Source organism: Solea solea, chromosome 11 (assembly GCF_958295425.1).
Source record: "Solea solea chromosome 11, fSolSol10.1, whole genome shotgun sequence".
In the NCBI taxonomy this organism is placed as follows: domain Eukaryota; kingdom Metazoa; phylum Chordata; class Actinopteri; order Pleuronectiformes; family Soleidae; genus Solea; species Solea solea.
In genome coordinates this window covers 13,752,093-13,779,044 of record NC_081144.1, presented here as the reverse complement: position 1 = coordinate 13,779,044, position 26,952 = coordinate 13,752,093, and the positions used below count along the sequence as shown (strand labels likewise).

The window sequence follows — 26,952 nt, the reverse complement described above, 5'->3', positions numbered from 1 at the left end:
GTTTCATTTAAAATATATACGCTGATTGGAGAGAATGATTATTACTGTTGGATAATTTGTATTTAAATGCAGCAATGTAACTGTACCAAGTGTAACTATTAACGGGAAAAAATAAAAAGGGACAAAACATCTAACCAAAAAAAAAATCTAGCATTGGCTGCATGCATAGAAAATAGAATAGAAACAGAAAAACCTCTATCAACGTTGTGATAAAACAGGTCAAGAACTGTCTAGTGGCTGTTCCTTTAGCTCCAAGAATCTGATATTAAGGAACAAACTACGCCTTATTTGATCACGGGTTTGACCACCAGAAAATGGTCGATTCATTCGGCTCCGGCCAGTTAAATAAGATTTCCCTTCATGTGGCTCTTTGTGAATTTCGTATCTACCACCGCCTGAAGAACTTCATCTCATCAAGCAAAGCAGTGCAGGGAACATTCAACAAAGCATTCCAAGCTCAACGAAACCTTCTTAAATGAATATGCCAGAATGTTCCTCCAGTGTTCAACACACAGCTTGTGCTAAGTTATTAGGGCCTCATGACTTCTGTAGACAAGCACACGTGTAGTGGTGGGATGTATCCACATTCAGGAGTATAGCAGAGACAGAATAGTAGGACTCTAAATAAAGAATGTTATGCTGCATGTGATGCATAGAAACCAATCAGCTATTGTTATCCTTTAATACTGTCATAATGACATCACTCATATTGACTTATTTTGTACACACACCAGTGTGTAGAGTCAAAACATTACATAACATTTAGAGGCCTTCAAATAGCTGGAAGCATTTTTGTCTGCGCTCACAGTGAGAACAGAGCAGCTAATGATTATTATATCAGCTAAAAGCTCTATTATGTTATGCCATCGTATGTTTGTGTATCTATTTTAGGCAGCAACAGAATTTCCTGTTCATTTCCGAGTGCGCCTGCCCCTCCAGCCTGGCCATTTGGGAAGGCAGGGGCGCAGGTGGTAACTGAGGGAAAAGGCAAGCATCCTGATGTGAAATCTAATTGAAATGTGCAGATCAAAAGTGTTGAGTGGTGCCGAGCGCTGGCTTTGCTCTGTGCTTAATGACTGCTCCCAGCAGGGCCTCTCTGCTTCCTCGACTCAGGCTGACAACTACATGGCCTCAACAACAGCTTGGCGCACACAGGGAAAGGTCACCCTGCCTCTCCATCACTTATACTGTGTCAAGTACCATTACATTAGGCAAGGGCCAATGAAAACATGAAGTTGGGCTTCTGAATTGGAATTAACAGGTGCACTGATGAGATGGTGCAGCTGGATGCAAATTTATACAGCAAAACAAAAGAGGCTGCTTAACAAATTGAGAGTAAATTTGGTGAGTTGGAAAGTTATTCCCATGCAGAACAACAAACAAGGGGCTTCTGTTCAAAGACAAACACAACAACAAATTACTGTAACATCTGTAACACAAAAACAACCCTTATGTGGTGAGCTGCAATGCACTGGAAAACACAAAATTTTGCGATTTTCACCACCAAAATATCAACTATAATACTCTTAAGCAAGGATAAGAAGATATGAATTGTTTCCAAAACATAAAATCTAATTGGCCTAAAATAAATCAAAAACAAACAAAGAAAAAATAAACTGTAGCCTGGGAGATCTTTTAATTGTATTGTTGTGATTTCCATTGTAAAGTGATTGAGTGTTCAACCCAAGTCACTAATTCACTGGTTGTCTGTCACTTTTTAGTTAATAACCACTGCATAACAGCAATATTCCACCAAATTTGCCACATTGGAAACGTCATGATTTGAGGCCTGTCAAAGTTTCTCTGATCCTTACGTACTATTTCATTTTTCAAGAACTAACAGTTTAGACGATGACAGGCCCTATTTGTCATCCAATACACCCATCGATTGTTTTATGTGCGTTTTATTTCCATTTGAGTTCATGACCACAAACATTGAGCGCTGATGACAAACAAATGATTAGTGTGAGGCTCCACAGGCAACGACATTAGAAAATGGAAAGGACCAAACCTATCTGAGAGTGAATTGCAGTTGAGGGTAAACATGGTATTCCTGTGGTTGAGAGATGTGCTATAAATTGGCATCACGATAAGATTGACAGATTACCTCTCTGAGCATGGCTGCATGACAATTATGGTTCCTCTGAAGTGACACACTGTCCGTCGGGGGGTGTAATTATGTCCATATGTCACCATATGTCCACAGCAGCACTCGCTTTCACTGCCTTCTGTTGCTCTACCTGATTGCATGCTCAGCCAGAAGATCTGTGTGGACCATTTGATGCTTTCGAGTAATGTTGCCATTTTCTTCATGAAATGAGGACTACAAATCTCTACCTGAAAACAGTTGCATCCAGTGAAAGCCCATGGAAATACTTGAAACAGAAATCTAAATTGGCCCTAGCCTCTGCACCATAATTTCCCCCAGTCCACTAAATCACTGCAGAGCAGTACAGAATGTGCTACCACTCTGCAGAACATGAGATAGTGACAGCATAAGCTCAGTCCTATAAGGCCTCTTAGACTGCTTCCATCTGCAGAAGCTTTCTGGCCAATGGATTATCCAACAAGGAAAGGGCTTACCACGACACTTAGAGCCTCCATTCCAGTTATTACCACTTAAAATCGTCATCTGCAAACAAGTGTGTTTGTGAAATGGATGTAGGGTTCAAAATGACATGTTCCCTTTACAGTTTTTTCTATCGTGTAAGTATTTTTAGTCCTCAAATTAACAACAATCTGTGCTCTTTTAAGTAATAGATAAAAAATTACATATATATTACATATTACCTATTCTCTGTAACAACAGAGGTAAAGAGGTGATTCAAGAAAATGTATCCAGGGTCTCAGGTTTTGCAATTACTAAAAACTATTTTCTAACATGATTATTAACAGGGAAAACCACGAGACCCCAATAGACTACAGTGTAATTGGTGGGGGCAGTGCAAGATCCTCTACTGGGCTTGGTGGTCCTGTGTGCATGGGCAGGGCTGAAGGCGAAGGCTAAACTCGTGTATTTACACCCTCATCCCCTCTCAGGCTCAGGCCTGAACAGATGGTTTCTGTTTTTCCTGGCAGATTTGTGACAGAGCCACAAAAGGCCCCTGCTTTGACATGAAGCCAAACGGTTAAGGCCGTTACTGGCAAGAGCAGGGAAGGAGGAGAGAACAGGAGAGAGCTGAGGAGGGAGGGCCGAGAGGGAGGAGTAAAGAGCTAGCAGAGGATAACAATGGACAATCAACCCCGAGTCCAACCACAAACCCTCCTTAAAAGTCTCTTGACAAATAAAAATTTCAGCTAAAAAACATTAGGCACAGCCAGGGGTGCAGGGAGTGGAGGAAACATGTGATTTCTGGGCTCTGGTGACGGATAGTGAGTTGTGTAAACATCCATTAGTGCAGCATGAACCTGTGCTCCTCCTGCTTCCTCCACAGTCTGCAGCTGGAGGAGGGAGGATCGCTTCCTGATTCATGTCAGTGAGGTAAAAGGGAATGCATTTCTTGGAGCTAAATCAAAACTCAGTTTAATTATGTCTGTGCTCGACCCCTGAACTTGGTATTCTTCATTGCCCGTGACAGGTTGTATAGTGTATCGCTTCAGTGAGTGGTGCTTGACTTTCCTGTCACCCTTGTTCTGACTGTAACTGTAACATTGCAAATGTTTATGTGGTTAAGTGGGTCAGAAGTGTACTACTGACGAGTAAAAGGGGCCATTTAACAAGTTGTGAAGAGGAAAAAAAAGTGCATGTTTATTTACCATAACTCTTACTACAACATTTTAACTATAGTAGCAACAATATTTAAATAATAAAAATGACAAAATAAAACTCTGGGGATGCACAACATATCGATCCATCATTTTCTTACAATGTGGTGGCCTGACACACTTAAATCCCCCCCTCATACTGCAACATGCTCATACCCTAACTACTCTGTGGGCACTGCAAGACTGCTGGGTTTCATTTATTGTGTTTTTATTTATTTATTTAAAATGTAACTTATGATTTGTATGTATTTATTTTAGCAATGCACCTTTTATTCCACTGTCTACACACTCACATATACTTAAGTATTGTTTAATTATAGTAATTCATATCAGCATTGCAGTAATCTACAATGCCAGTGCATATCACCTGTTTTTCAAAATATCATGTTGCACTATTCCTATTCAACTAAAACATAAACTAAACTTGGATTCTTGGAAGTTCATAACATTTCTTAATTTAGTTTAATATGTTAAAATTGTAATGCAATATACTCTAAGATATAAGAAACATTTAAAAGTAGACCTACAGCACACTGATGCCTTTAAGCCCAACGGCAGACGATGGAAACTGAATAGTCACAATACCTTGGCTGGCGGAGCAGAGTGAATGTGAAGGCGGTTAAATAGACAGCCATTCCCTGCTGCGCAGAGCTTTTCTGTTGGAGAATCACTGAATAAGCTCTGCTTTCACAGGTCAGGGACGCACATGCTGAAGAATCAGCACTTGTGTTTTCCTGCTGTAAGCGCTTTTGCCAGTGAAAGCAGATTGGATGGCAACAGTGGCTCTTTGCTGGAGGGTCGATGCTGCGTGTTCTGCTGATAAGCTACTCCCCAAAAACCACAACATGAAGCCCACCAAAGAACTCAATTACACAGGGAGCTGGAGCTCTCTGAGATTCATCTCTTAGAAAGAAAAGCTTAAGAAAAGATTTATCCCACATTCAGCCTGCACTAAATTGCCTGTCACTAAAAGAACATCAGTACATACTGGTTGAGCTTCCATCAGCCGATTTTTTTACCGCCTAAACGACTTATATCATTTACCACACACACCGCAGATTTCTGTCACTCCACTGACAGCTGTTGCCAACTGGACCCGGCCCCTGTAGCTGGTTTAATTAGTGTTTGAACCAAAGTATTTATAATTGCACTCAACCCCATGGTTCTGGCTGCTGAGCTCAGGACATGGCAATGAATTCAACTTGACGTTTGTACAGATTGTAGCAGGGCAAACATCTGCTGTGAGGTTGTGTTGAGAACATTGTTCTCCTGTTGGCCAGCCTGTAAATGACAGGGCCTGAGGGGCAGAGTGCTCTCTTTTCTCCGAGAGCACAAGATGCACTAAACCATCCCCTTCTGGTTGATCTGACTGCCGACACAAACAAGGCATTTAAAAAAAAAAATACCACTAAACAGACATCTAGCTCAGGTCAACCATTTGCTCTGAAAATGAAACAGACGTGCTTTCACCTCACATGGTCAAAAGCTTTAAATAACAATACAAAACAATGCATATTGCATATGTTAAATTAAGAGAACTAATATTAGGAATAGATTATATTTTCAGATTGTTGCTGCTACTCTCCCACCTGTTAAAAACAAGCTGTTTGTCTTCCAAGGACACTTTGTTTGACTTGCTCTGTCAACACAACCCAAATAACACAGCGTGGCTTCACCTGCGTTGAGTTTTCAACACACTGCCACAGCAACTCTCTGTTGTTTCCACCTCTGTGGCAAAACTAAACAGCAAAAACAGTCTCTATGCATCAGTGTCATCTTTTTTCATTCCCCCCTGCCTTTCAATGTTACAGAGCTTGTTGCTGGTAACAGCTGACTAAATGCTAGATCAAGAGCTTATTCTTTTAAATGTCATCATTAAAAATTTTTCTGTAAAATGTAATAGATGTGTTTTAATATTTTGAGAGTGCAGCAAAGCAGTGGGCTCACAAGAGAATAACAGGATGCAGAAACTGAACCTCAAGGGAAAAACCAAACAGGTGAAAATACACATACTCTTTAAAGATAGTTTTACCATGAAACTGAATTGAGTTTATTACAATAGTTTCCATTATGAGGCTATATAATTATTTATAGTTACACAATACACTCATTTGGAACTCTAAAGCAAATGAATAATGACACAAGCTGTGCTGAAAAACATTCAAGGCACAAGCTGATTGTGCAGGTGTATTTTTACATGCATATTTTATTATGTGCCTTCAGCACAGTGAAAAAATGAACTTCTAACTAAACACTTGTGCAGGTATGTTAAAATGTTTTATTTTGGCAAATTTAATTTTCAGATTAAATGTAATGTGCTCTGTCCTGTGTGGAAAAATGAGCCACAACTTAAGCTATTCTAATGTGTCGATAACCATGTACATCTTCACAGCAAACGGAGCTGCAGCCAACACAAATCACCTCAGGAAATTCTGTTCTAAAACCACATCTTTGTGAAAACCTCTCCAGTACAAATATCAGGTGTTATCTGTTGTCTGAGATCTGCCATTTCAGCATATTTACTTGTTAAAACACTGGGAGTAGCCTGCTCATGTTCCATGACGTCCTTTCTGGAGTGAAGGAAATGGTGGCAGCAAAGTCAGTTGCAGACGGTCAGACGTCACACCCACTTCCCCCCTCTGGGCCTTTATGTGACTTTATATAAAGCATTCCTGAGTGTTAGTCAGGCCTTGTGTGTTTACACAGCGCTTGGTGCTTACCCTTGGCACTGGTTGTCCGAGCTTTGCTGGCACTTCTGGGGCAGCGCGGCTAAAGGGGGCTAATGGGAAGAACAGAGATGGGCAGACGCGCTGTACTGGCGCTCTGAATATCAGGGCTTTAGGGCTTTAAGCTCTGCACTGTGACTCAACATTAGTGATCCAGTCAGAAATCAGGACAAGAACTCCTGCATTTCTGCAAAGCAAATCTTTTCCAGTGGCAAGGCATGTGAGTGGAGGAACAGACATATGCATCTGTTACTGGAATTTAATGGAAAATCTGTCATTTCCATGACCTAAAACATTTTAGGTCATATTTCAGAGGTAGGCTGTAGGAATGAGCAGGCAGCAAATAAACAGTCTTCTCAGGATTATGACAAAAACTTAATCCTACATTTTTAAAAAGCAAGTTCAATCACAAGCAGAGTTTTGTTTTTGCACTTTGTGACATGCCAGGCTTTTTAGTGTCTATTATTGAGCCAACACATCACCCTCCCCTTGCTCTTCCAGTCATTTTCTTCTCTTTTCACATGTTTAAAGGGCAGTTTATTTTCCATTTGCAGGGGGAAAATTAATCTTTCTGTGCTCTGTGGTGGTGGCAGGCCGAGATCCTGGAGGAGGTATATTACCTCTCCTGCCAGGACGGCTCCCCCTCCAGGTTGAATTGCATTAATACCTCCTTTATAGCCAATCAACTGGACTAGTCATACATTTCAAAACCAGTAAAAATAATTGAAGAAACCTTTGTGAGGAAACGATATTTGCACACTTTAATCTCTTATTTAAGAGGCTGAGATTGGTTTTTAAAGGAATAAAAAATGTAGCACAGAAGAGGTGGCACTTAAGAGCCGTGGAGTAAAAATATTACACAATATGTTTGGGTTTTGAAAGCAGGGCTGATGTATCCTCAGCTCACAGCACACAAGGAAATGAAGTGGGTGAGAAGTACACCAAACACCTTTTTATGTCTGTGTAAGCACTGTGGAGCAGCTTTACAAGAACAGCAAGACCGACACGGCTTGATGAATCAAAATGCGTATCTAAGATTAAACAGCTGAGTCAAAGGTGCTGAGGACCCATAAACAACAAGTCTTCGTCTTGTTTTAGCAATGCTATAATAACCAAACAGTATAATTATTTCTCAACCACTGTATTGAGACACATCCAGGAAATACGGGAAACATGTATGCAGTTTTAAGATCACATTTTCAGAGATGGGAAAAAAAAACAAACCAGCTTCTACAGGTTTAAGTGTCAAGTATTTAGTGTTGCCCTCCTAAACCTGAAGTGGACTCTAATTAATGTTATTGGTGAGGTTTTACCAATGTGTTCTACTATTTCATAGCAAAACATATCTGCTGTGTAATATTATGCCAGGTTTATTCCATATATACACACAACTTTCAGTCATATCATTCCAATCCAAATGCCCCTGATCATAGCATTTGCTAAACATGGAAACAACAAAGCTGGATGTGCCCTGACACTTTTACTCAGTACTGTAAAATGTGTTCCCTTTTTTTTGCCAATTATAGCCAGGGTATAAAAACTACTTCTCTTAAGCGTCTTTCCTGTGCAGATCTACGAAAAGATTATAGTAAAATGCCACATGTTGGCGGAAACTAGATATACAAACAAAGTATGTGATTATCAAATTTAATAAGGTCAACTATTGTTAATCATTGTTTGGCCTGGATTTGTCCTATTTGTACCATGAAACAGGTCACACAGTTGATGATTAACACATTAACACGCATACGTCTCATACACACACACACAAACACACACACACACACACAGGAGGGAAAAACACTGACAAAGGAACTTATAACACTATTATATGAGTTCCATAAGGTGAGACGAGATAATAAATGACTTTTTCCCCTACAATCAGAAGCTTTGACAAAGCTTAAAATGATTAAAACTAATATAATCCATGACTGAAATGCAAAGCTCATGTTTGTAACCCAGTGTGTTTAGGTCTATTAATACAAACACACACTAGAAGTTGTTAGTGATTTCTGATGCTGTTCAAGGACGACATCAGCAATGATTTACTTTTAACCTTTTATACATGAAGTATATGAATTTATATGATTAAAATTAAATGGCTGAGACCTTGAAAGAGGTACACTGTGTTGTGACTTCACTTCTGCCATCTGTCTGACACTGTCACACACAATGTAATTTAATAATTTAGATTTCAGCTAAAGCCTTTATTGTTGAAACGCTCACAGGTAACCTACATTTTAATCTTCAAAGAAGCCATTATGTTAAACACCACATTGGAAATGTAAAAAACAAAACAAAAAAAACTACTTAAGAGCAACGACAAGACTTCACCATAAATAGGAGATGAAACAGGTTGCTCTTCAGACTTTGCAGTGGCTCACATCACATCTTGTTTACAACTCGCTAACAGAGGGTGCTAATTAATGTTCGGTGCATTTAGCATTTGCTTTTCTGAGGTATGACATGTTTTTTCCAAACAGCCTGAAGGAGAGATAATATTACTGCAGCAAAGTTGTTGGCAGGCTGCTCTCACTTCTTATCAATCAGCCCTAAATTTAAAAATTAGCTATGCTAAAAATATCAACATCAAAATGTTATGTTCAATTACTCAAATCTTCAATAATTTACAAACAAATTATATAAATTTTTTTTTATATAACACACACACGCACACACACACACACAAAAAGGCGCAGCAAGAAAGAGAAATAAATAATCTTACCGTTTCTTTGTTGGGCAGCAGCTCTTTCCGGATCCTGAAGAAGTTTTTGCCGAACTGTCTCAATCCTTTAATGAAGCGCTTCTGCAATTTTTCACAGAGGAAGAGAGCGAGAGAGGGGAGAAAAAAAGAGACCAGTTAGTGGGCTTAACTGCTACTGCTACTGCTTAAAGTTATTGGCTTTCAACAACACAGAGAAACACTGTTTTCATTTTACTGTCCGTGGTTGGAGAGGTTTTTACATCTATCTCGATGGCTGTTTAAACTCCGGAGCAAACACAGCCATGTCAGGGCAAACCGAGAGAGGAAATGACAAGTAAGGTAGGGAGAGACGCTGTGATTCAGCTCCTCTTTTTATGTAACATAAAATATGAATTTAGGACAAATAAAAAGATGACCACTGGACCCAAGGAATGAACAAGTTAAAGTTTAAAGCCAAAACCTAAACTTGACAGCTTTCAAACTTACTGTACATGGTAGAAAGTTCCCATTTGTGTGTGTATATATTCTGGCAAGAAAACATGTCAAAATGGAAAATTGGCAAATGTAACCTAACATGAGGCAAAGTATATTAACAGCACGATAGCAGAAACTGCAACTTCTTTGCACTGAATTAAATCTGACATGCAAACAGAATGTGAACAAACCAACTCATCTCGACAATCACAAAACATCAGAAATTATTGAACACCAAAAAAGCTGAATCACCTAAATATATTTCTTCTCCTTTAAAAGCCACAAGATTGCGAGCCATAAAAGAGGGAGGCTGAAAACATTCATAACCAGCGGAGCAGACAACCAACAGATTTACTTTCTTGTTCCAGAGACGAGCCCCGTCCCTCAGTGATCTCAGCCAACCGTTTCCACCAAGTAACTCCAGCAAAAAGCAGAGAAAAGTCCTCAGGGAGAAGAGAACGGATCTCTTCACCCAGCCACAGAAAAATTAGGGACAAATCCACAATGTCTCTGACGGCGTATTGCTTTTTTTAATCCATATTTTTTACAAGGAAGAAATAGCTTGTCACTCTCTGCTCTTCCACTACAAAGGGGAAGGCTTTACATGTGATCTTTCTGCAAGAGAGCCTCTGGTTCGCAGTAGGCTGGAAAACCCGGAGTGGAGTCCTACGCTACATGTTAGTGTTGGGCGCAGTGCTCATTTCAGCCTGTTTTTGATCATGTAGCACTGCATGAGCAGGATTCATGTCTCTGAACCACACAGAAAAAATCCCAGGCCATAGTCTGTTATTAAAGCTCCACCAAAGCTGTATATATTTCCCTGAGAGGAAACAGTGGTTCTTTAAATGCATCATGCACAGCTTTGAGTGAACATATAACAACACATGAGAACCCCTGCGAGCTGCCAGCCTGAGAGCGGAGGCAGGCTGAGACGGCTTGTGTGGAAAAAGCTCTCAGACATGGTGGAGGGAGACAAGTTAGAAGGAAAACCAGACATGGAGCCTGCTCAGTGTTCCGGTAGTTAATTTTCCATGCTATCTATAGTACATTATGTAACCACAGATTGTTTACATGACAAGCTTTATTGGGGAATAAAGGCCACATTTGCAGAACAACGCCAGATGCAAGACACAACTGTTATAAAATAACAGGCTAGAAAAAAGTGCCTTATCTCAGCAACAGGAATGACAGTTTTTTCTTAACTATTAACAGTGTCAAGTTTACCATAAAAAAAAAAAATAGATAAGTATATGTCTAATTTAAACCAGGGTACATAATCAAACATGAGAGGCCAAATAGTTATTAATAAGCTGCTGATTAAGGAAGCCTTATTCTAATCAGTGAGAGAGACTTTAGTTAATTTGCATTTATCAAACCCAAGGTGTAGCAGTTGATTAACCAGCAGATGGAGCTGTCACCAACACAAGAGCAACCACACTTAAAACAAGGGGTTGAGAGCAGATTACGGTTTTCTACTGTCAAAACATCCACAGCAGGTAGAATGTCACCTCAAGAGATTCATAAGATCAACATTACATGGGTGGTTTGACAGTCAAGGACAAACATAGTCAAGCAGTCAAAAAAAATATTGGCTTCAAAAATGTTGCCGTGAATGCAAATGCATTGGATTTGACCTAAAGAAGGGTTTAAGTGGGCGGGAATACATTTCTGTTAAAAGGTAATATTTTCCTCAGGTTTAAACGTGCTGTGACAAAAATCAATTAGACCCCTCCACATCCTAATTATGTCACCTTAATTATGTTGCCAAACTGTATTTGTTCAGCCTGTTCGTCTCCACAGAGGAGCTGTGTGCATGCTCCCCCTCTCCTCTCCCCACTTTCCTCCTCCCCTCTGTTTTCTTTCTCTCGCTGGCTCCCTCCTCCCTTCTCTACATGTCGGCTCCAGTTTAAGGCTCCATTTCAGCTGCCTGGGCTCACTGCTCTCCAGCCCAGCTAATAAATCATCCGCCAATCTGCTCCCTGAATCGCTCTGCCCCTGCTCCGATTGCTCCAGCCCTCCGTTGCTAGGCAACACCGCGATGGAGGAGGGGCTGAGAGAGCAAGAAGTTCTACCAAATGGCCATCCGCTGTGCAGAAACAACAGGCTTCTCTCTCAGAGTTGAGAGCTGGCACTTTTCACCCTCCCCAAGTTTCCCCTCATAGTCAAACAGTGGACTATTGTGAGGCTGGAGAGGAGACATAAAAGGAGACGGAGAATGAGAAAAAAATACTCAATAGGGCTTTGTTGTGTGAGCGCACCTCCTGCTTCAGAGTTGTTTGTCGGGAGTTGTAAAACTGGTTAAGATAATGCAGTAATATGCACAAAGATGGTGTCATGATGACAAACCGAGTACAGCCTCACACATGGAACATAATTCCTGCTAAATGTTATTCCATGACGACACCAACACAGGGCTGCCCCAACAGCAAACAATGCCACTTTCACTCAATATGGAGTCATTACATTTGACTTGTCTTTAAAAGCTGACCTTTCCGAGCCTGCTGTGTGTAACCCCAGAGGCCCGAGGACAATCGCTCCGATGACCAAAACTGAAGTGAAAACTGCTGTGTCTCATGTGAATGAGCAACTCGTGCTCAAGTTTGGCCACAGTGAGCACAGAGGAAATCACAACACGCCTGAAGAGGGACAGACAGATGCTAACACTCGCCACATCCTCTTTGCACTAACACCGTTAGATAAAGATTAATCTAAGTTTTGATTTGCTAAAAAAAAATGTTTCTACATTACGTTTTAAAAAAACACAATAAACAAAACCGTAAAATATTCTCTTTAGTTAAAACTTAACTTGAAAAGCCAAAAAAGAATAATAAACCTATAACCTATAGATATTCAAGCAAGCTTTGACAAGTGGAGTAACATCATCTGCTTCCTTTGGCTTATAAGGACACAAAAGGTGACAGGAAATTCCAGCACACACCCATCCTGCCTGCTATTAAGTGACTAACCCAGTCTAAAAAGAATTGCAGGCAAAGCACCATAAGGGTGATAAACTGCACTGCTGAGCACAAAAACATCAGAGGAGCAGACACATCTCCCTCTCCCTCTTCAATAAAACATCTCAATTTACTTTAAAATTATCGACAGCCTGCAGCAGTTGATGTGGGGCGACACGTCTCATTTTATCCACCCGTGGTGCTTTTGCGTGGTTGGTAGGTTGGCGTTCTACCACTGGGGGGGCTGCTACTCTCTCCTTTACGCCCTCTTCCTTCCTCCCCTCCCTCTCATCACAGTTCTGTCGTCGTCTTGCTCTAGTCATCCATCAGCTGAAGACACAGTCGGAGATAAGCCGCAGCATAGTGCAGCTGGCTGAGGAATAGACCTCCCGCTCCACAGCAGTCATAGATCAGCCTCTGTGTCTGACATGGCGACACACAGCTCAACTGCTGCTACTGCTACTGATTGTTTATATGGCACCTCCTGTTGGCCAATACATTATTAGCAGCTCTTACTTACACTCAGGAATGACAGCAGCTCCATGCACAGAGACAATTTCATTATATCACGTTTGGCAGTGTAAAAATCCTTCACAGGGGCTTCACCAAGGCTGAAAAAATATCTCTCTTTATATAACGTGATCCTTACTGTGAAGTACTGGTTTATGATCAATCTAAACTGGATAGTCACAAAGGAGGAACAAAATGGCCTTTGTGATACCTAGATTTAACATTTCATAACTTAAAATTTAACCAAACATTTCCAATTAAAGACAGTGTAAAGAATTCACAACACAAAAAGGACAGCCTTCTAGTTAATAAATGATAATGCTATTAAGAAAACAAGAAGGATTCTACAGTTTCGGAGTCACAACTGAAAGATTCAGCCACCAAATCTGCTCATCTAGAGACAAGCTATAACAAGATTGATCTGATTTGAAAAGCAGAAGTCGTTCCCACTGTTGATAATCACATCCTGTCAGCTTATTCTGGTTTTGTGCTTCAAGCAGTTATTCAAACAGTAGAATTATTGGTCCTTCACAAGACTGCATCAGTGGAAGTCTATTTGATGGCAGCAACAGCGTGTTTGACACTTTAAATGTCGTCTATTCCATGTTCAGTCAACGATTGCAAATACAAAGGGATGGGATAAAAGAGCTCCGTGTAGTAGTAAGGATCAATTTTGGCTTCCGATAAAACACATGCAGAGTGAGACATATCGTCTCAGATTAGACTTTAGAGAAAATGGAAAACTGTGTATCTCGGATGGTTTTCCAATCCCAAGACAATACTTTCTCTTTTCTTAGAGTTTTAATCCTTTCTCAACCGTCAACAGTCTGCTGACAAATCTGTGAAATCTTTATTCTAAAATGATTTGCTTTGGTGCTCTCTGTAGTCATCACCTCAGTGATGGATGAAACAGTCTGAGTGGTGCTTGCATCAAGGTGATGGATTTTTTTTTGTTAAAGCTGAACCAATAATCTCAGTGAAAGATTGATCGGGGGTTGAGTATCACAAATCTTTCTGAGGCAAAATAAATTTGTGAGTCTGCCAGAGGACAATAAAAATGTAACAAACAAACTGCTTTACAATAGCGTCAGTTCCTCCACAGCTGTAATGAAACAGCTCACAAATGATGACTTGCAATGGTCTCATCTTTCTTCTAGGGCGTTTGGGTGAGCGTGGGGATGCAAGAACAGTCAAAGGGGGTAGATGAGATGAGGGTGGCATGTAACCCTACTGACAGTCTGATTTCAGTGTCATCTCAGTGGCCTCCACTGTCACTTTTATTCACATCTCTAAAAGAAAGTAGGGTTGGGTTGATAAAAAGAGCAGGCAGGAATAATGAAGCAGGTCCTGGGGGGGGGGGGGGAGATGGGAGAAGGAAGGAAGAGGCAAGGCCAAGTATGGGGTGATAAATAAATGAAGAGCAGCAGGGCTGTTTCCATGAGTGTGTCAAGGTTGATGCCACATTCACACCCATCCCTCAAGGCTGCAGAACTGAAAAGGCACAAGTGGTGATCAAATCACTGGGAGCTGTGTCCTTGGCTGGCCAGAGTCAAGTTGTTGCTTCTCCAGGCTGTGGACACTGAGGGGCAGGTGGGGCACAGATGCGCCCACTGACCGCCTCCACCCACAGACACACAGACACAGCACATGACAAACAGTGTGCATTGAAGTGGCTGACAACTCCTGTGTGAATGAAGTCAACTTGACCCAGAGTAAAGGAAATGGGCTAACGCCAAGCACATTTTCCAATATTATAAATCATCTTTCAGTTGAAATGAATTGGTTAGCAATGTTGTTTTACTGTTGTAATATAATGATTTGAAGACTATAAGGTTTAATTGTTAGTCATGATTTAATATATAATTTTGCAAGTGTAGTGTAGTAATTAAGTAATAAGAAAGACAGACAGGATCAAAATGTCTGGCAAAATGTAAAGTGATGAGGATTAATTTTCTATGGTTGATGTATAGGCATGGGTATAGTTACTTTAATAAAAACTGCTTGTTAGTTTATGAGATAGTATATGTCAGCCCGACTACTTTTAAAGAATATATCAGGATCCATCATTACAGATAATTTACACTAGGAGGCAAAATGTAGATTAACAAAAAAAAATGGAACACTGAATCACTTAAGTGATCACATAATTGTTTAAAAAACAAGTTATTTTCAGATTCTGCAATGCACTGTTTCTTTGACAAGTGGTCTGTGGTTGACCTGCTGTGGTAAACTGTGGTAATAAAGCTTTCCATCAACATGCCTGAGCCCAACATCCGATACAAGCAAAAGCATAACTAGCCCTAACAAAGGGAAGGCTGACTTAATTTGTTGTGATTCACTGTGGTCCTTTGCTGTGGGCTCTGGCTTTATTCAAAAGTACCTATCATGTTCAATTACAAGATAAATACACCCATTCACTTGCACTGGATCTTAGCTGCTGCATTCAAAGCTCAAGAAAAGACTGCCAAGCTCCAGCATTACAAAACAATATCAAAGTGGAAAAAGGGATGATTCATCCGAGAGGAGGGAAAACTAACCAAAGCAATTTCAGTGGTGGGGCGCCTTGTGTTTTTCTTAGATCTACCCTCAGATCAGTTAGTGGTGTTATCTTTAAAAGGGAGTGGATTCACAAATGTGTAGTGCACTGTGTCATAAAGCATCAAGGCCAAAGCCGCAGCACTCAGCCGTTTTGACACGGTTTTATCCACCACTTTCATTCCCCTGCTACCCTCCCTGTTTGATCAAGAAGAAGGGCTGCCATTTTCTGATTCCAGCGCTTCAGCAGCTGCGGTGAAATTCACATCTAAATTCAAATGGAGGCTAACATTACCAACCCTCAATCTTTCCCCTTTCCAGACTTCCATGCTTAAGATTTATTCTGTGGGTCATAAACAGGATGCAGCTGCTCTTCAGCTTTGGAGGAGCTGGAAACTGACGAGTTTTCACTAATGTCTCGTGAGACTGGGCCAAGAGCTCTGTTTTAACTTCCTCTCAACAGCTCCCTCTAAAGACACAAAACCAGCTCTGACAGACATATCAACAAGAAATTGCAACATTTACAATAATAAGCTTTAAATCATTTATCAAGCACCATATCTATTATGCACTGTAAATCACAAAAATGGAAGGTTCTCCTACCACTTCATCCTCTGACCAGCATTTCTCTATCAGCTTGGGTACCGGCTTCTTCACCAGGCGCTGGAGAGCCTTTCCTGCGTCATAGCTGCTCTCGTGAAGCTGTGGACAATTAAATAAATGAATGAATAATACAAATGTAATCATATTTTCTTAGAGCAGGATGTGTATTTTCTCATTGTATTAATAAGTAATACAAAACAAATTTTGTTTTTACTGGAAATCTCAACCTAATTCAGAGCATCAGAGGAAATGCTGCACAAAGCTTTAAGGACCAGCCAGGAAATATAGAACACAGTGACAAAGGCATTTGCTGTGCAGCTCTGTGTCGCATTCAACTGGGTGACACAGGCACCGCTGAAGCTCTTCCTCTGAGAATAAACAAGCACTGCTCATTGGAATTGCAAATGGAGAGGAAGGTCAAGAGACAATGACCTGCCCGCTATGTTAATTCTCCAGTTTATAGAGTCGGCATATAAATGCCCTGTTTGTGATGATTCTAATCTCTTCCTTGTGCTTGATTCCTCTGCATTCATTGTCAGTGTGGTGAACAAATCTCTCATTACATCTAATGTGTTGTCAGCCTCTGAGCCTGGGTTGACTGCAGGGGGCGGGGGTGTACTTCTGGCTCAGGGACCCGAACATTGACCAACACTGCACATGTGCCTTTTAGCTGAGTGGAGGACAAAACACCTGTAACATGGTAATAACTAGAAATGTCTTTGTGTTACCCTGCATGGCTACTCACAGTGTTAAGTGCGTTTAATGTAGTGTCATCTCGTGAGGCTGCTAGACACCCGTCTTCTGTCGAGCCTCCATCACACATCCCTGCAAAGGCAGCCATGCTCCTGTGAACACAATGTAGAGGAAATCAACATTAAAAAAAGACCACAGAAAACTGGTTACAGTACAGTTGTGTAACATGGACAAAATCGCATATCCCGATACAGGCAATATCAGATGGTCAAGATTTAGCACGTTTCTGTCAATTTGGTGAATTGAATATAAAAAATAAATAAATAAATGTAGTTAATGCAAATATACATTTAGTTTTTGGGGAAAGATTAAACTCCTTGCCTACTAATTCTTCTATTTGGATGTAAAGGATAGGCATACTAAGCTTTCTTCTATCTTTGTTGTTGTATATCATTTCCATTTATCTTATTTTTCAGTCTAATAATCTGTCTATATATATATATAGTATATGAAATTCATCTGGGCATATGCTTGATTATAAATGTGAATATCAATTATTGTTCTCACTGTCAAGAGTTCAATACTTTTATATTTTTTAGGAAGAGAATATCCACAGCTGTAGTCTGACACGAGGCTAAAGAGAAGGGGTCGTTTAAGGGTTGTATATTTGGTTATCTATCTATATTTAACCTAAGTTGTGATACCTTCCAACCAGGTTAGACCTTGCCCTGTTTGAAAAGTCTGAATTCCTAGGTTTCTCCGACCTTACCTTGCGGCTCTGAGGTACATGAGAAGGTCGCAGTCGTTGACACCAGGCATCCACACCAGCTCCTCATTCTCGGTCACAGCTTGGCCACCGGGAGAGGGGAAAGGCTGCAGCTCTGGGAGCTTGGCCTGATTAGGGTCGGGGAAAAAGACATGTGGTGTCACACTCTAAATAGAACGCAAGCGTGAAGAAAACATCAGCTTTCAACCACATGTCATCAACGTTTCACTGTGGTTGAGTGTTGGCAGCAGGGAATGGGGACAAGTTACAGTCACAGTGATTCAATACCTTAACACAACACAAGACTGCACTCATATGACTTTCTGTCCTTCACACTAATCTGACTGACTGACAAGGACCATTAATGAGTAATGCAATATTACCTAGTACACTATCATTAAAAAACACAAGTGAAATTTGAGGCCATATGTTGAGTTCGTTGTGTTGAAGTGTGTTGATTAAACAGTTGTTACTAAAAAAAAATTAAAAAAAATGTCATAAATGAAGAAAATACTGTTCCTTTTTTTAACTGTTTGTTTAAAAAATTGGAATGGATTGAGATTAAATATGTCTTCATTCTGCGAAAACATTGCAGTGAAAATCAGGCAATTATTGGCAGCCATTTTGTGTGACAAGGCTGAAATAAAGACATGAAATACCAGTATACATCTTGTTTGTATTTATATTAAATGACAAGAAAAGGCATGATTACAATGGCATCCAAGATGGTAAAAAAACAGTTATCATATTCAAGTTTAATTGTGTGACACTGAAATCCTCAAATTTTGTATCACGTCAGCTGCAGGATGATTCGTGTGTCATTCAGTGACTTACTTGGTGACTGGGTCCCACTCGGATTTCCCCTTGTGTGCTGTTTAGTCGCCTGTGAAGAGACAATAGACAGCAGATTGAAACAGAATACTTTCTTGGCCACATTTCAAAGCTAACTAAAAGAGATCTGCCTGCACTGGGCCTGTTGAATCAGCTAAACAACTGCATAAAAACTAAGTCACAACTGGGTATCATAACTGTGAGGAGAACAAAAGGAAAGAACATTCATGAATGGGACAAAAACACTGCACATTCAGAAGAATTATAATTTTAGATGCCAAAATAGTATAGTGTTTTATGCTAAAAATAAAGTAAATATTTCAGAAGAATATTCCTGGGTGTCTGTTCCTGCATAGCGAGCTGAGAGGAGCACATTTGCAGGTTTAATATTGCGAATACAGCAATAAAACAGAATCCCCCGAAAGGGGGAGGAGGAGCGGGGGGGGGGGCTGGCTCTGGATATGCAAGGCGAGAGCCTCTGAAGCGGCTGCCGGTACAAATTTTGGTAGCCATAGCAACTGCAATTTAATAATAGTGTTCTGAATCTCCAGCTGCAGTGGATTAAAGAAAATGACAAGATGTTCCTTTTGAAAAGCCTTTCCCTCTGTTGCCTAGGTAACAGCGCCGATTTTCATACAGCCAAGTGTGGGGCGGCCCAGAATCTGTCAACGTGATTTGCACCCAGAGAAGCTCACACTCCATCATGCAGACCTGGTGGAAACCTAAGAGGCCGCAGCCCTCTGGTCTCTTTATAGTCCTACAAGCACAAAGCTCGATGACGGGCATACATTTGACTTAAATCACCTTTCGTCTTTCTTAACAAACATCCACCTCTTCTCTGACAGGGTAAAGTGATTAGAAAGGGTAATTCATACCATTATGAACTATGGCTGAAAGAAGCACTGGAACAGACGATACCAGCACAGGCCAATGACTGGATTTCATCTGCAGTGAATGACCCTAGGTCTGCCAGGAGACGCTGCTGCTCCAGAACATGTTGAAATACTTTGATTTTATTGCAAACATTCTCAACAGATAAGACAAACTAAATTCAAAGCGATCGGAACTTGGCTGACTGCGAGACCTCCAGGCAATAAATAATGATAATACAGATATATGTGGATGCTTCCTGCGTCATCAGTGCTTCAGATTTAAATTTTAAGGTATTGTAATGACTTCAGCCCCTTTTGTATTATTTGAGGGAATGTGGTGAAATCATTATTATTATTATTTTTTTTTACAAGTGAATAACAACTAATAAACTATTTCCTTAGAAATAAATTAGACTTGAATGAAGCATACAACTAAGTAATGCATTATCCTGCATTTTACATGCTCACAGTATCACAACCTATTATTGACATATTCATTTTTTCCCCCCGCAGGACTGCACATCATAATAAAGAAAGTTCTACAAATGTGTTCCTGACAATATGAAGGTGGCCAGGTCTGCTGTGTGTCTGGCAGGAGACTGTAAGGATGACAAATGAGAACCCGTGCACCAGAATACGAACAGCGTGTCTGAAGACAGGTGTGTTTTATTCAGGCAAATCCTGAGAGCAGACAGTTGAGGGGAGTCAGAATACAAATGCACGGTGGTATTGAGAGACTTAGTAGTTTCTAGAAAGGCTGCAGGCAAACATGTACAGAGGCAATCTAATATATATCCATATTATATTATTATTATTATTATTATTTTTTACAAGCGCGATACTCTGCTGCTGAAATAAACATTTCCCAGTTGAATACATTTATATTATTTAGATTTATACTTACAACCTACAAAAGACTCAGCAGCTTGTATTTTAGAGTATTAATACAGATATGAAAGGCATTATCAGAGTTATTACACTCAAAGTATGCATTATAACACTGTGCCAAGTCATACTGTTTCTCATCATGTGTAATAAGCTCGTCAAAGCCTTGCTGCTTTACACAGCAAACAACGCAAAACAAAACAAATTCAGACCAAACTCTACATTAGCACACAATCTTGTACAAGCAATTACAGGCTTACTTATTAAACCGAAACAACGACGTGATAATCTGTCTAGTCAACTCTGTGTGAGCGTGTGTGGGCGAGAGAACGTGCATGTGTGTGTAATCAAGGATAACCCCGCCCCCTCCATCAATTTCAGCCAATCACAGAGCGAGCCCGTGGCACACTGACATAATTGCAGCACAGCAAAAACAGACCCAACTTCATGTTATTAAAGTAGCACAACAAACAGCGTGTGCACGCGACATCTGGCTGCAGAGCCGCCTGAGCTTTGTGTGCAGCGACAGCAGAGCAACATGCGCCATGTCATCCTGACTGTACTGTAAACACGGGCTGCAAAATGGAGCCAGGGGCAGCCGCTCCGGCTCCTATCGTCGTCCTGTGTCCACGGTGTGACCACGGTGTGTGCGCATTTATCAGCTTTACACGCGCGGGTGTACGGCAAACACTTTGCATGTGTCGGGACTGTGATTGCGGCACAATGATGCGATGGGATTTGCCTGTGTGATGGCGCAAACCGCGAGCTGCAGTGACAACACTGTCCGTCTGCAGACACAAAGTGCACACCAGCGCATACACGCAGCCGCTCCAAACAAACACACTCGCTCGTGACCGTGACAGCGATGCAGACGGCTCGCGAACATCACGCACATTTGTCGGGCAGCAGGAACGAGAACATGAGACGAGCAGACACTCGCGCAGCAACTGGTAACGGCAGAAGAAAGCGGCAGAATATGATGGCGGACCTACCTCCGGGGACTGAACAAATCGTCCATGTCTGACATCGAGCCCTAAGGTTGTCTGGTGACACTGTGAGTGTGCACTTCTCGTTGGAATCAACTCCCCTCTCCCACCTATTTCTAGGTGCTCAAAATGGAGAACCAGGCATTCGCTCCGGAGGTGTTCACTGAGCTTGTGCTGTGACCTCAGCCTGCACGTACGGCGTCGCGAGCTCGGCTCGCTTCTATGCGGACACTACTGAGCATGTGCTACGACCTCGCACGAGAGCGCGCGCGCGCACTCACTCACTCAGACACGCGCGCGCAGAGGCAGACAGACAGACACGCGTGCATGACACGGAATTCATCTCTTCTCATATGTCTGCGCCATAATAAACATGAGTGAAATTGCAAGGCTGCAGACAGCACGCGCTGAATACCAAGCGATCAGAGGATGAAGGAAGGGTGGGAGGGGAAGACTGACTGAGACTCCGCGGGGCCCTGAAGAGGGGGGTTTCCAACTGGCAACCCTCACTGCCAATAACAAGGGCAGCTGTCACTGCAACACGTGAGACTCCAACAGTGGATAATAAAAAATTATTTTCCCTGAGCATCTACATCCATTCAATCAGCCAGTCCTGACACCGGGATCAGGTGGCTTTCACAATGATGAAAAACAACCTGATTTAAAAATATACAAGATTTGTAACATTAAAAATGTTACATATTTAGTTAAGTTGTGTATTTATATTAGCCAAAATGTTTCCAACACTCTTTAAATCCACAACAATCCAGATTTCCAACAGTCCAACATCACAGGTAAAGTACCATTTCATTTTGGTCACATTTTACTGATCCACTTTGCTAACATCCAGGGGTAGTGCTGCAGATTAGTGAAACAAGTATCAAACTTTACACTAATTCCTTCTTGACCCCCCGTTTTCAGAAAAGCATTTTACACACAAACAAATCAATATATGGTTGCCATTTTATGTGACTTTTGACCTGTGTGTCCACGTGTGTCCAAAGATAGAAGGCTATTAATTGCAAATGGCTCTTAAACTTCTTTCTTTGTGCCATGAAAGGAAAGGGTTGCACTTGTAGATGACGGGTTATGGGTCAATGGGTCAATATCATCTGCAGCTGTGTAGTAATAAAACCACTGTAGTACATCATTTACTACAGCATGTGTTTTCCTGAGGAGATGTTCGGACTTTGTCATAGCAGGATAAAAAATGACTGCTGGTTGTGTTACTCAACAGTGAACTATCATCCACAACACCATGGTCCTGAAACTGAAGCAGCTAAATAAGTGCCATTCATTTTATTATCCACAACTATACTTTTCCTACTGTGAGTCAAAATAACTTATCAAATTAATTACACTAATGACTTCAAAGTGACGAGCTCCATGAAGCATTTCCTCCATTCTGATCTTAATTTAACTCAAGAGATCAGTGATTAAAAGCTGACACATAATTTGACGAATATCAACAAATGCTCAAACAATTACAAAACCACGGGAGGGTTCCTGGGCTCATTCCCCGTAATTATACAACATTAGGACCTTTCTTGGTGCACTGAGAAGACCGATTCAGCAATAATGAGCAGAGAGCATCATTAGACAAACTGCTGTGCCAAAAAGTCAACAAAAGCAGAGGAGAAAAATACTTTCCCATGCTGAAAAACCGTTTCTATTAACTTGAATAGCATTCTGCTACTGTTGGGTGATACTGTGAAGAGCAAATATCACAACAAAAATATGATTTAAGACAATACATGGACAATATGTAGAGTTATTAATAATGTATTTTGTGGTTTTTATATTCAAAACTTTGGCTCTTATTTTGATTTAAGATTATTCAACTAAGTAAAGTGGGTCAGTGTTTCCTAAACCAAATTAAAATGCTGCCGTCTTCAAATGTCTCATCTTGTCCACAAAAACCCGAAATTATTTAAATAAAAACAAAAAACAAAATAATATAAATTTATAAAAAAACAAAACATGATTCATTGATTAGCGAAGATTGATTAATCACCAATACATCTATTAACTGCTGCAGCTATCTGGTCTCTTCATTATGTAAATGAGATCAGGATACTGTAAAGCCTCAGCTAATAGCTATAATAAATAAATCATTTCTATAATGCTCAGAAAATCATAATATTCCCTGTGGACATCATCAGAAATGTACCATTTTCTCAATTGTACAAGTTTCTCAATTTTCAGGCCAAAAAATGGAGAGAACATTAGTTGAGAAAATAATTGTCACATAACTGATAATGAAAATAATTTTGTAAGAGTTGACCCGGGGTTTCTAACATGTGGGAGGATTAGTAAAGGCACTATAACAGTGAAATGGACAGCATAAAAAGCTCCTCACCTGGTCTCTGGGTTATATCCGAGGATATAGAAAAAGGAGTCAATGCGGGCTTTGAACTCCCTGGCAGCAAAAATGTCGGAGAAATGGGAAATGTTGCATTTCCCCCTGTAACAGAAAAGACAGACTTAATTAGACAACAAAAGCAGCTATGTGATACCAAACCAGGAGGAGATGTGGATCATTTAATTAGAAGCTCTGGAGATGTTCATTAACTGAAGGTGACAAATACAGCGGCAGGTATCTGGTTCCTGTCAGTGCCTGCTGACTTTTGCTGTGAGACATCAGATTCGAGCAGCTAGTCAACCCGTGAACACCAGCTGAACATGTCAGATCTGTCTCGACTACTGTAGCTGAGGAGTGTGTGTGGGAGACAGACTTCAGAGAGATCTGGACAGGTATTCAACCTGTTTGCCCCCCCCCCCCCGAGTGAGGCTGAAAGGGCAGAGGCTTGACCGCATCTTAGTGCTATTTCCTGTTTCCAGCAAACTGGAGTCTGGCTCATTTTAAAATAACATACATCTTAGGCATATGGAGCTGGGCTGCCTTACAGAGAAACAGTATCTTCCTCCCCCTGAAAAGATTAATGGGTGGTACGTAGGGCCGTCTTCACAAAGCTTACAGCATTACAGCATCCCGCTGGAATTCCCTCCCGTTTATCTCAAGCCTGGAGAACAAGTCAAATCAAAGGCTGGTCTGTGTATGAGAAGTCGCAGTTAATTTGCCCTGAAATCAGCGGTTTCTGTAAGACACGGCTTTGACTGCACGCCGCTGTGCTGCTCACAGATGGTTTTGGTAAAAGACAGAGAGGGGAGTGGGAGAGAGGAGGGGAGGACATTCAGCCAGGCATGAATGAAGAGCCACAGGCAGGGACACAGAATATATGAATTCAGTGCAACTAAATAATCACCGCCCAGTGCTTTCCTCCTGACAAATGTATGGAGCAAATGAGCGGGTGCTAACAGTTTCCCTCTATAAGGACTCATGTGCTGGCAGGTGTGTGTATGGGCTGTTGATACAGGGACATTTCATAAGTGTAAGGTAGTGTGAGGCCTGCGATTCAAGATTGCTTTGCATCTTTACACATCTGCTTTATTCTCACAGCACTGCCTGAAAGCACTTAATATATTATACTGTATACACATATACAACAAAGACACTTTGAAAACTATTGTTTAAGAGCCTGTACAGTTATTACAACACACAATATTGACATTTTGTGTGTGCTGACATGTATACTGCATGACGTTTTTATGATTGCATTTGTACAATTTTTATACCTGTAATTTACTAGAACTACAAAGCAAATTACTATAAAAACAACACAAGATAGTTTATGTAGAGCCTCCAGTAACACAGGGGTTATAAAGTATTTTACTACTTCATCTCTGTATTCAGGAAAAAAAACCCAGATTCATCAGGGTAAATATAATGCACTGTATTAAAGAGTTATAACACTGTGTTTCATTGTGGTGCTTTCATCAAAACACAGATGGAGTTCGCTCGTATGCTTAAGCATATTACAACAGAATTTGTGTGACAGGCGGACTGTCGGGTATAACGTCGCTAAATTTATGACAGTAAAATATTGTTGTCATAAAAAAGAATTACAACCTAATCATACCAAGTGCATATTGTATTCCAATAACGCATACAGATGAATATAATTCATGTCCAACAGGTCTGCATGTATCCTACATTATAGTACATGGCACCACATGAGTTACATAAACTATTTTTTTAACGGAACAGAACGGTGTTTTGCCATTTTCCGTTTACGAATTGAACTCAAAATACAACAGCAATAGAAACAGCACAAATAAAAGCTGACTGCTGTTACTAGGGGCACTAAATTCTTTATCACACTGAATGCTGTGTTTGTTGAATGTGCAGCTTCTATGCCTACCACAGAAACTACGATGAAATATGAACTGGTATTGCTGCTAGTTTGTGTGCGTGAATGTGTGCACGCAGGTATACAGTAAGTGTGTATATGATCGCTTACCTGAGAGCAGCAGCATGATAAGTGTCCACATAGTCAGAGATGAAGAGCTCTCGACTCCTGACCACTGGGTCTGTGATAACCAGCTCCCGGCCAGAGTCTGTAAGGAAGGAAAATATAGGTACACTGAAAACACACACACACACACACACACATTTATATACATATACATTATGCTAAACAACAGCAAAGTCACTCATCTGTGACAAAGCGGGGACAGAGATAAAGTAGCTTGGCTATTTGAAGTCACTAATAAAATTATGAGTACAGTCCTGCGTACACCCAGAGTAACAATATTATGCCACATAATTCAATAAAGCCAATAAAGGCCAGTTCCCTAAGGAGAGAATATAATGTTCAGCTCTCTGGTGAAATGACCCTTGTGGGGTTAAGACACATCAGCTGCGCCAAGAATGAGCCTGGACTTGTCGTTGACAAACGACCCAAGTTGTTGCATGCCGTGGCCACTGTGCTGTGGCCTTGTGACATCAATTCTAATAATCCCTAGTTCCTGCTGCGAGGAAGGACTGCAAATAGCGTCAAGTTGCCCAGAAACAGCGTCTAAAGGCAGCAGCATCCGTGGTGTTTTGGTTGATAACTTCAATGACACACCTGAATTTAAGTCTTCCCTCTGACACGAGAGATACTGGAATTATTGTGAGAAGGAAATAGAGAGAAATATCCTCTTAAGTTGTCACCGTGACTGCATAAGCATTTGCTCTCTGGTTTCAAGGCTGTTTGTATTCAGAATATATTTAGAGATTACTGTATTCACTGTGGCAAACTGAGAAAAGCTCAACCTTTAGGGGCACGTTAGTTAATGAGAACAGCCAGCTGCTAACAGGCTTGTGTGTGTGTGTGTGTTGTGAGGATGTGTAAACACTGCCGCTTTTTCCTCAAAACTGTGCTTAAATAAAAGCATTCTTAACAGAAATAGACTCAAGAGCCTGTGCCTTTAGAAAATAAAAAACATTATAAAACAAGCTTCAAGTATCTGAATATTAAAAAAAAAAAAAAAAACAACCTTCACAGTGAGAACAATACGTGCCAACAGTCACATAAGCCACGTACAAGAGCTAGAGCTACATTTCTGTTGTACAATTTAAAGGAGGCGTGAGAACACATTAACGACAGATAAATGATTATTCTACTTATTCTTATAAATGTTTAGCTTCCTTTTTGCCATCAGGATTTGATACTCCTTTGCTGAAATAGTGACTGCGTATGTGCGATGAGTCCACTGGCAGTGATTCTGATGAGTGTGTGTGTGTGTGTGTGTGTGTGTGTGTG

General features: G+C 40.8%; 1 protein-coding gene across 9 annotated transcripts in view; it reads right to left on the bottom strand.

Moving 5' to 3' along the window:
- The window catches only part of rerea (arginine-glutamic acid dipeptide (RE) repeats a), a 125,298-nt gene that overhangs the window by 9,612 nt on the left and 88,734 nt on the right, over positions 1 to 26,952 (bottom strand). For 7 of the 9 annotated variants that reach the window (XM_058642103.1, XM_058642100.1, XM_058642104.1 and 4 more), the window contains 7 exons: positions 25,666 to 25,762; positions 23,664 to 23,768; positions 18,565 to 18,613; positions 17,734 to 17,858; positions 17,017 to 17,116; positions 16,272 to 16,370; positions 9,217 to 9,297 (listed from right to left, as the gene is read on the bottom strand). In XM_058642103.1, coding sequence (XP_058498086.1) covers positions 9,217 to 9,297; positions 16,272 to 16,370; positions 17,017 to 17,116; positions 17,734 to 17,858; positions 18,565 to 18,613; positions 23,664 to 23,768; positions 25,666 to 25,762 — 656 coding nt within the window. Of the gene's footprint in view, positions 1 to 9,216; positions 9,298 to 10,024; positions 10,147 to 16,271; positions 16,371 to 17,016; positions 17,117 to 17,733; positions 17,859 to 18,564; positions 18,614 to 21,310; positions 21,500 to 23,663; positions 23,769 to 25,665; positions 25,763 to 26,952 lie in introns of those variants that run through there. The other 2 variants (XM_058642108.1, XM_058642109.1) reach the window with 2 other exon arrangements.